Raw genomic sequence first — 11,161 nt, forward strand, 5'->3', positions numbered from 1 at the left:
AGGACTACATAGACGTTGTTGGCACTTACGTCGATTCAAAGAACACTCAAGAATACATGGGTATCGTGGTCTCGAGTTGATGACATTTTTTAGAAAATGCTAAAAATGTGATGCTAATTATACGAATAAGAATAGTTTTTTTTGCAAGAGAGGAATAATAATGACTGCAGTGACAATATATCTCAAGGACACCTTCGAGTTTTTGAGTTGGTCCTACTAAAGTAGGAATAGTAAAATACATGATTGAAGTGTCACATGACCTTTAATACTGCAGGGCTGTGCACATAAAAACTTAATAATTTGAAGTAGATGAAAAATTTCCTATAAAATCTGTAAATATAAATGAATCCCTGAGAAAAATATATTACAGTTTGCAGAACCCGTATAGCAATCTTCTATAATAATTAGAATTCTTCAAAAATCTTTTGAGAATCCTTCAAATCAAATAGACACTACATGTGTTATCTATTTTTAAACTTGCATGTGGAAGAGTAAATATTTCCAACTTCAATTATGAGTTGTTACCCAAGCAAAATTAATCACACAAATCTAAACATTTATCGCTCATCGTAAGGTAGACAGTGGCTTCTCCTCGCATTTAACAGTAATTATGGACCTGCTTCTTCATCTCTCACACAAAAATAATTATAGACCGACGGCTACATCCTCACATAAAAATAATTATACATCGTCCGGAGGTAGAAAAATGTCGCTATCTGGTACCATTTTATTGTAAAACAGATAAGGTAACATAAGAGCAATCCAAAAATGACTAGAGAAAAGGAAGGCAAAAATGACGCTTTATGTGGTTTTCGCTTCTTCCCACGCCGACCAAACCAAAGAGGCCAGAGGAAGGAAAAAAAAAAAGATCCAACGAAATCACACAATCCAAGAGCAAACCTAGGGTTTTCGCCATGACCACCGCGCGCCTCGAGCTCCTCCACCCCTCCTCCATTCCCAATCTCTCCTAGGGCGACGCCGATACCCTGCCCCGCATCTCGCATCCGCGAGAAAGGAGCCGCCTTTCCTTTCCTCTCCGCCCGCTCCCTCTCTTCCATCCCAGGGTTTCCTCCCCCTTTCCCCTTTCCGCCCTCAAAGCCGCCGCATCGCATCGCGTCGCCCACGCAGCAAGCAAGTAAGCCGCCCGCTATCGTCGCCAGGTAGGGCGTGAGATTCGGAGGAAGGCGCTGGCGATCGACCTCCGGGTTAGGGCCTCGGCAGCGGCGGCGGTCGGATAATGTGTATACTGTGCGCCGTGCAACGGTGGTCGCGGCGCGTCGCCACCATGCTGCCGTGGCTCGTCCTCCCGCTCATCCTCCTCTGGGCGCTCTCCCAGCTCCTGCCCGCCGCCTACCGCTTCGAGGTCACCTCCCCGCGCCTCGCCTGCGTCTCCGTCCTCCTCCTCACCCTCTTCTGGTACGAGATTCTCCTCCCGCGCCTCTCCATCTGGCGTGCCCGCCGCTCGGCGCGCCTCCGCGAGGAGCGCCGCGCCCATGCGCTCGAGCTTCAGAAGCTCCGCAAGACCGCCACACGCCGTTGCCGCAACTGCAACAATCCCTACAGGGACCAGAACCCTGGCGGCGGCAAGTTCATGTGCTCATACTGTGGCCACGTATCCAAGCGGCCCGTGCTTGACCTTGGCCCTGCGGGGAAGGTCCCCGCTGGGTGGCCTTGCAGTCAGGATTGGGCCAATGCTGTTGGTGACCCGGGTTACTGGCTTGACCTGCAGTGTTCCGCCGATAACTCGTACTCAGGCTTCTCATGGCGGCTGTTCTCGTGCTTTTGCACCAGTATGGCATGGTTCTGGAAGAAAGTGTTCAGGTTTGGGTCATCAGTGGACAGCGGTGGATTGGGCCGGGATGGCAGAATGTTGACAAAAGCAGGGGACAATGGAGGCAAGGCTGAGGAGAGCAGAGTGGACAAGGCGAAAAGGAAGGCTGAGGAGAAGAGGTTGGCGAGGTTGGAGAGGGAAATGCTAGAGGAGGAGGAAAGGAAGCAGCGAGAAGAGATGGCAAAGCTAGTAGAGGAGCGGAGAAGGCTGAGGGATGAGAAAGCAGAGGCTGAGGAGCGATCCAAAGGTGCTACCCCCGTCGGGGAGAAGGATGCTAGGAAGGAAGCAGAACGGAGGCGGCAGGAGAGGAGGAGGAAGGAAGACAAGGGATCAAGCAAGAGCAATTCAGACTGCGAAGATGTTGAGAGAAGAGTAAGCAGAGAAGGTGAGAGGAAGCGCGACTTTGATAGAAGGAATGAGACAGACAGGCGGGATGCGGCAAGAGTTGGGACAGATGGATACAAGCCCAATAACTTTGAATCTAACAGTCAGGGTAGTAAGATAGCACAGAGCAAGACGAAGTACTTTGGTCGTATGACTGGAGGTTTATTATCTTCTTCCAGAGGTTTTGGTGGTGGCTCCTTTTTTGGTAGAAGTGCTCAGGCCCCTGTTCATCAAGCTAACAAGGTGACTAAACCGCTCATTACTGCAACTGACCAGAGTATTAAAAGAGATACCCAACCTGCAGCCACACCAGCAATGGTCAAATCTGCCACAGCCGGAGAAACTAGAAATTCATTGACTAATTTTAGTCGACCTGTAAGTAAAAGAGCATCGCTATGTACTGTTTTCATCTGAACAAATAGCGTATGTTGTTTTCACCCAATTGACCATCTTACATTTAATTATTTGTGTTCTGCTTTGTGCAGGTTAGTCCAAATATGCAGGCACATCCTACAGGCCTTAAAAAGTCATGGCATCAGTTGTTTAGTCGCTCAGCTGCAGTTTCCCCTTGTCCCGATGTTACTGCTTCAGCTCGTGAGAAGAACATGCAGCCTGCCCCAAATGGTGCACAGATAAGCAGCGCTCAAAATTTTCTGGCTCAGTATCCTCCTCTGGACAGCACGCCGAAGTTAAGCCAATCCATGCACTCTGCAGGGTTTCCGCCAGTGAATGGAGCATCTGCCAATATGCCGCTATCTCATTTTCCAGCGGGACACTCGCCCTTCGGTAAAGTTTCAGAAGCAGCATTACTGGAAGAACCTGAGCAATTTGAGGACCCGTGCTATGATCCAGATGCCATTGCATTGCTTGGTCCAGTTTCAGAGTCCCTAGACAACTTCCCTCCAGACTGGGATAGCAGATTCACCTTGAATGATGTCACCAAGCAACCACATGTTAGGAACCCCATGCCTTCACCAATTGAGTCTCCTCTATCAAGATCACGGACTGTTGAACGAAATCCTATTAGACCCTCACATTTCTCAACTGCAAAAGGGCATAATGGTTCAATGTCAGCTGAGGCTAACAATGAGCAAGGCACATGGCAAATGTGGAGCACGCCGCTGGTACAGGATAGTTTAGGTCTGCGAGGTCCTCAGGGACAATGGCTTCTACCAAACACAAATCAATTCAACCATGGCATCAATCATTTGAATGGTGGAACAAGAAGCCCCCTCAGTGCTGGTCTGAATGACAATGATTTATGGCTGCAGAAATCACCCTTCCAGCAATTGCCTCTTGATACAGATAGTCTGTTCCTTTCACACGACATGTCAGAAAATGCTATACACAGTGACTTGGGTTTTGGATCTCCAAACAAAACAGCCCGTGCGCACCCCTTTGGACCACCTGATCCTTGTCATTCTTGGTCCAAGTAAGTCCTCTGACATTGTTTTTAGATCTTCTACATTTTCTGCAACAGTCAAGTTTTGTATCCTTACCAATTGTTTGATATTCTTAACTTGAGCTTAAAACTCGGAATAATCACCTGCTGTTGTCAATTATCATTTTGTATGTGGCTACAATTCTAAATATGTGATTCAGATTGTCTTATTCACTATTGTGTATAGCTTTGTGTATCAATACATGTAAGCATCAATTGGCTGAAAAATATCATAATGATACTCTTACTTGAATTCACGTATATGTACATGCAATGTGTGTGTTTATAACCATTGAAGCTTAGACTTTATAGACAGTTTTTAATAGTTTATGAAAGATAACCAAGAGAATTTTTTAGGTAATGTCCTTTGATTGGTATGCAGTACAACCGATTGCTTGCATTTCTGCAATATTCTGTGCTGGAATGAGCCTAATCTTGTTGTTTGTGAAACATATGTGACTCTTGGGCTATGTGATTGGTCCTTTTGTCTCTGAACCACTAGAAGCACCAATAATCTTTTACACTTCAGTGAAAAATTTGTGTTAGTCTTGTGTATGAGCAATAATCAAATATGCTTCATTGCATGCAATTTAGTTTTTCTGAATATGTGACGAATCGTCATACCATTTTAACTTTAGAAATATACTCCCTCCTCCTCATAATATAAGGGCGTTTCTGACACTACACTAGTGTAAAAAACGCTCTTATATTATGGGATGGAGGAGTAGTTTTTTGTTTCTATATGGTCAACTGGTATCTGGAACAACCAGGTAGCAAGAATGGCAAGCGGACCTTGAAACTGTATGTATTGTTTACATGTCAAGGATTGGTTTGAATTTTGGAGTGAACCACAAATGGCAGATAGGAGAATGGTCATTGTTTCCATTTATTTGTAGAAACTTTCTTCCTGTGCCACTTTCAGTGTAGGCAGTGGGGACTGAAGTCAGTTTAGTCTACAGCATTAAATACAAATATATTGTTTTAGAGGATATGATGTGCCTAACTACCATGAAGTCATCATACATGGTGTTGTGTTAATGCAATGAATTTAGTGCACTTTGACTTGTCAATTCCAGCATGTGCATTCTGTGGCTTATCTGTAATTTGTGGCGGGCAGAAGAGCTCACTTGAAGCTAAGACTGTCCTGTTTGTTGCTACATAATTTTTAATGCGTTTTATAGCGACCACCCCCCTTTATAACGCTTATGGCGTATGGCGAGGTGACAACATAGACCAACCTTGCTTTGATACCAAATTAAATCACTACTTCATAGACATGGCCTAACTTAGTGTGACAACAAAATAAATCACTAATTGAGTTGTACATACCTTGTTGGCGTGCATGTAGGACGCATATTCATGATAAACATTGAGCAACGAGCAAGATTGAATTAAGCATAGCACCAGCCAGGCAGCCACTAGTCCATGTACCAAATCAAGCAGAACACCAGCCACCAATATATCATGTACATAAGTTCAGAACAGAGAATAGAAACAGTGCAGGAATGCGGGCAGAAGAAGGGAGTTGGGGGGAAGCTTACCTTGCTGGCTGTTGCACGCAGCGGAGGCAGCAGAAGAGAGGAGGCGCTGTGCAAATCTGGAACTGGATGCGGGCGGCAGGAAGCGCTGCTGAAGGGGGGGGGGGGGCTGGAGGAGTCGCTGGCTTGCTACAGGGCTGCTGGTCACAGTAGGAGATGAGGTTAGCGGAGAGTCACTGCCAAGCTGCTGCCGGAGAAGACCAGGGGCAGCTAATTTCTCCTGATCATGGCTGCCTCCCTCCCTCTCTCCGCAGATAGTTTCTTTTCCCTACTGCTGGACTGTTGCCCCCACTGTCCAGGCGCCAGAAATCCAGGTCCAGGCTTTCCCTCCCAGCTCGGACCCTGCCTATCGTGTCTAATTCAGGGCAAGGCGACATGCCCCTTGCCATTTGGATGCCATGGTGACACCATGCCCCTATGGCAGATGCCACATGGTATTTTTATCGTGAGGGTGGACGGCTTGAGGTAGAGGGTCGTCACACCGGTATAATGATGATATAATGGCGTCAACTCGCACCGATGGTTTTAAAACTCTGGTTGCTAGCATTTTTTAAGTATACTCCCTCCTTCCCAAAATATAAGGTGCAGATTGACTTTTTTGGTCTTCTTTGCACAACTTTGACTATGATTTTCGCGTATTGCATCTCTATAAAATTAGTATATGGACATATGATTTTTTTTTGTAAGACAAATACAACAATGCCATTTATACATATTCAATTTCATGTACTTTGATATATATTAGTGGTCAAAGTCGTGCATCAAAGACCATGCAAAGTCAACCGCGCCTTATATTTTGGGTAGGAGGGAGTGTATTTGTTATGTCGTTAGTTTTACTTTACCGGTCTGCCTCTGGTAAGGATGCCATAATCTTAAGTTTAATAAAGTACTTAACATAATCTTAAGGATGCCTGGTTCGCGGGTTGAGGGTGCGTCCCGTGACCCGGGGTCGATCGACCCCAATCGAGGGTCGGGAACGATGTGGGGTCGAGGTGGGTCGTTGGGTGGATCGCGACCCCGATCGATCCCGATCGCTCCATGATACCCCAGTATCGAAGATTGCAAGAAGCCAGCCAAGAACATCTATGGGTAATCGGACGGGATTTCATGGTGATTCGAGGCTTACCTGGCAATTGCGCTCCAAAGTTTTGAACTCCGTCGGACTGCCGATGTCCGCCCTCCCACGATCCGCCACTTGCCTGCCTGTTGTCGAGTTGTTGCGTATGCGCCCTCTCCTGTCCCGCTCAGTCCTGCCATTAAAGGATGCACGCCTTGCTCGCCGCTGCCGCTTGAGAATCCGATGCTGACTAGGGAACGAAGACTGCATAAGGAAGAAGGAATGGCTGGATGGGAAAATAGGAGAGTGCTGGACGGCTCGAGGGTTGGAAGTTGGAACTGAATCGGGGACTAGAGCTTTGCTGATGAACTGATGAAGAGAGATTTGGGGACAGTTCTTGCAGAAGGTCCGCATACGCTTCGTGTGTAAGAAAATGGTAGATGAGAAAATCACGCTGTAAATGGCTGACTTGCCGCCCCATTTTTTCTGACAAAGAGGGAAGGGAAATAAATCATTGCGCAGATCGTAATCTTTTCTAGGGGAATGGCAGGATCTTTCTTTCCCTTCCATGGAAAGATCACCATGACCCGGGTCCATCGACCTGAATTTGTTTGGATCGCGATCCACGTTCCAAATTAACGCCCCGAAGATGTATAGTCCTCGTCGCACCTTGCTCCGGCGGGGTAGTGACCCACGACCGACGACCCCGTTCCTCGACCCACACGACCCGGAACATGTTAATGCCTCCTTTGGTTCATAGGATAGGAATTTCATAAGAACAGGAAAACCATAGGAAGTGAGATGACACGTATCTCAATTCCTATAGGGAAAGAGATGGCACTTGATTCATAAGATAGGAATTTTTCCATTGAGTCTAGGCTAATGTTCTTTTTTTCTTTCGAAATGTGAAGGGCTGGTTCCTATCCTACATAGGAATAGGAATCCATTCCTACAAACCAAAGGGCTCCAAAGGAATTTTTCATACAAAATTCCTATCCTTCAGAATTTTTACAAAATTCTTCTAAACCAAAGGAGGCCTAATATTGATACCAGACTCTAGGTCAAATAAATGAAATTCGTTACACCCCAAAGATCAAGAGGAATCCATCTGGCATAACCATCATCTTAGTGGGGATATATCATGCTTATATATGTTATTTGTGGATTGATTGTGTGACCTTCAAGAAATTAATCGCATAAATTAAGCTTTCAAAATTCTAGATGTATAGGATTCTTACAAATGATAGTAGTCATTAGTGGCGATTGGCTACCTTCATATATTTGGGCCTTCCTTTGGATGAGCCATATTTGAAGGTGATGGCTAGTTTTGTTTCCTGGCTTGCATGGATTGGACGTGCCTTCGTCAGAAAAATCAAGTCATGGAGGTGCTGCCAGGATACACCAAAATGTGCACATTCTTACTGTTGACATTTGATTTGGTTCAAGCTGGAGTCCTTGGTAGGGGCTGTCCAACTGGCAGAAACTTTTCAAACAAAGGGTATGTTTGCTTTGAGCCCAAGTTCAACAACAACAAACAACAACAAAGCCTTTAGTCCGAAACAAGTTGGGGTAGGCTAGAGGTGAAACCCATAAGATCTTCAGACCAACTCATAGTTCTGGCACATGGATAGCAAGCTTCCACGCACCCCTGTCCATAGCTAGTTCTTTGGTGATACTCCAATCCTTCAGATCTCTCTTAAGGGACTCCTCCCATGTCAAATTTGGTCTACCCCGACCTCTCTTGAGATTCTCCGCACGCTTTAGCCGTCCGCTATCACTGGAACTTCTAGAGGCCTGCGCTGAATATGCCCAAACCATCTCAGACGATGTTGGACAAGCTTCTCTTTGAGCCCAAGTTCACCCTACCAAAAATTTGGCTAGCCAAAATTTTAGCTGAGGTTATCATTGCCAATGATTTGGCCAATGTTGGCAGGAGAAATGAACTGGAGCGGGCATGCGCGCATGGAGCCGCTGAACCACTCGTAAACCCGATGCTGGAAACCCTTAGTTCCATGCCGTAGCCACCCATCAACCATCAACTCCAAAATGATAAATACTTACATATGCATCCCATTGGCTGTCATGCATGCCTGGTGCTGGCGTTGGTCGTCATGCATGCGATCCCTACCTAGCAAATGGTTTCTATCTCGCTGTCAGCTTCCATCCCTCCAGACCTCGCATTCATATCCAGAAACTAGCTTCTAGACCTGTAGTTTTCTTTCACAACCTGTAGTTTTCTTTCACAACCTGTAGTTATCCTTCATGTTAAACTAGTTTCTGTACACACTTTCTAAATGTTGGGACCAGAGACGAGCCATAATTTTGTTCATTCGCTGTTTTTCCCTGTTGAAAATTGCTGGTAGTTCCGTTGCTGGTTTTCTGATCTGGAGGTCAGGGTGGCAAGGCTGCTGGGTAGGTGAAACCGATAATTGGGGGTCACTGATTGCTTCCTTGTGGGAACCAAGTTCAGAGCAGTTCAAAAACTCAAAAACACTGGCTTGGTATCAAGAACAAAAATAGCGCGCTATACAAAATAGCACCTCCCCTTAAGTTACGCTATTAGCATGCTATAGCGTTTTATTAGCGAGGCATACACTGATTTATTTAGCGAGACGGTTCTCTACACGCTATAGCGTGCTATTTTTTTTCAGTGGTTGGTATTGAAGCTAGTATAAGAGGGTTTATTTTCTATGGTGTCTTTTCTCTAGCTGGAACCATTCTATTGGAAGATTTATTCACGTTGTGTAGGGCATGACATTCTCTAGACGCAGCAGGAATATACAAGAGGATCCGGTCGTGCATCCTTTGTGTTCTTTGCAATAGATGATGTTCATCTTCTCATCTTGTATGCATTCTATTGCTTAGAGAATATCTTGAAACTACTTATGTTTGGCTGGTTCCCAATGTAGCCCTAACACATACTCCCTCCGTCCCAAAATAAGTGTCTCAACTTTGTACTAACTTCAATACAAAGTTGTACTAAGCTTGAGACACTCATTTTGAGACGGAGGGAGTATTTGTCAATTTTTTGGCCAAGGATTCTTGCACCCTCACTTTGCCAACTGTTTGGTAGGAATCTGTGAGAAAGATTGGTGTGTTCCATTGGCAACCAAGTTCCAAACAATTAGAGACTGAAAAGAAAAAACGGATGGCGATTTTTTGGCACCAACCAAACATACCTTAAGTCTCATGGACTAGTCAGACCTTGCATTTAAACGGGCGTAGTCTACAGTAACTTCTGTATTCTTGAATGCGGATTGCAGAGGTGCAAGCTAGATAATTTGATCTATAAAAGCATTATTTATGAGTGCCCTTTATTGCACTTGGGACTTGTCAGCTTGTACTACAAGTAGTGTGGTTTCTATGAATTGAAATATGACCTCATAAATCCTTACGATTCACTTTTTAGTTTTACGGCAGTTTGTTCCCATCCTGTGTTATGGTTGGCCGTGCTGCAATTTCATGAGATGCTGCTTATTGGAATTTACAAGTTGTATTTGATGTTTAAAATGAGTAACAGACTTACTACCACTGACGTTCTTCATTTTTTCAGTTAAAGCTGTCGAGTATTGGCATGTTACCCAGAGACATATACATGTTAATTTATCTCGGGAGTTTTTGTTGTGTATTTTATTACTTCTTAGAGTTGGAACTCATGGCTTGTTATGACTAATGCAGGGAGCAGCTGGTGCCGAATGGACCCCAGGGAGCTAGTCCAGTCCGCTTGCCGCCAACTGGAGGGCATGCCGGTTTATTTCCAACAAATCCAAATGCACAATCAGTGTGGTCGTTTGATAAGAAAAGGGACAGCATAGAAGTTATGGGTGAAGCAAGGCTCCCTCCTTCCAGCTTAGGGAGTTGAGGAGACATAGAAGTCGGACCGGACTGTATTCCCTTATGCGAAAAACGAAACATAGCCATCTTATTTAGTAAGCACTCACCTGTTAACATTGTGCGCTTTATGCATCCGTGTTAGGTTTCTCGCCTGACACGCTTGTTTGGTGCATTTTTTGGTGGATTCAATGCAATGCAATGGTTGGGTTATCTCGTTGCGCACATGTGGCGCTGTGCATGTTCATCCTCTTGAGTGACTAGTGAGATCATCGGCTTACCCGGAGTCAATTGTTGGTTGCTGACCATATTTTTCTTCTTCTTTTCGCGCATGCTTGGTTGAACACTGAATCTTATCTTAGATATCAGTCCGTGTGAAGCATGGCTGTTACTGTCATACCCTGCAAATGGTAATGGATGCAGTGCTGGAGTGAAACCAGGGGAGAGGAATTGCTGCAGGGGCAAGTGGTGCGTGCATTAGCTGCTTTGGTGCATCTTATCCATTAAGTCACTGCTTGGTCTGCATGCGGCCATTTGGAGGATCAGCTTGGTTGACAAAGGCAGGACCAAATCTGGGCGTGTGTGCGAAAAGTGAGCAGCCCTTGCAAGTGGTTCACTAGTTGCCTGTGGCCGCTCTGCGGCTGCCTAACTCGATTAATACCAGCATGTCCTTTGGTGGTGGTGTGGAACACGAAAGTTCCATTCTTGAGTGACATGGACATTGATTGCCGGACTGTTTGGTTGTTGCTGTATGACGAAAGCTCGGACGGTTTTTGACTGGGCCTTGTTTGGACCCATGAGTTAGAGTTAGTTTGGCTTAGTTTGGATTTAATTAACTTAAAAATATCTAAACTGGAGGGTTAGTTTGGGTTAGATGCATCTAACCCACCCAAAAAACTAACCCATTCAAGATGCGTTTATTTGGGTTAGTTCTTCTCAGGACTACTAAAAACATCTTTTTTCTCTCGCCCTTCCCGCAGCAATCTCTCCTCATTTCCTTGAAGCTTCTCGTCCTCTCCCTCCCTCCCTCCCTCTCGCACCGTCCGTGAAGGCACCTCTCCATATCCGCGTTTCATCTA

At 45.4% G+C, this 11,161-nt stretch overlaps 1 protein-coding gene across 2 annotated transcripts; it reads left to right on the top strand.

Annotated features, from left to right (window-relative positions):
• The first annotated feature begins 828 nt into the window (after positions 1-828).
• LOC125551096 (uncharacterized) lies at positions 829-10,295 on the top strand. 2 transcript variants are annotated; one of them, XM_048714253.2, is made up of 4 exons: positions 829-2,590; positions 2,701-2,839; positions 2,930-3,647; positions 9,930-10,295. In XM_048714253.2, exons 1-4 carry the CDS (start codon positions 1,238-1,240, stop codon positions 10,111-10,113), a joined length of 2,394 nt encoding a protein of 797 aa, XP_048570210.1. In that variant the 5' UTR covers positions 829-1,237; the 3' UTR covers positions 10,114-10,295. The 2 variants fall into 2 exon arrangements, with proteins under 2 accessions (XP_048570210.1, XP_048570209.1); XM_048714252.2 differs by having other exon boundaries at positions 2,701-3,647.
• The last annotated feature ends 866 nt before the right edge of the window (positions 10,296-11,161 follow it).

The sequence above is a fragment of the Triticum urartu genome, chromosome 4A (assembly GCF_056163025.1).
Source record: "Triticum urartu cultivar PI428250 chromosome 4A, HENAU_Tu73, whole genome shotgun sequence".
NCBI lineage: Eukaryota > Viridiplantae > Streptophyta > Magnoliopsida > Poales > Poaceae > Triticum > Triticum urartu.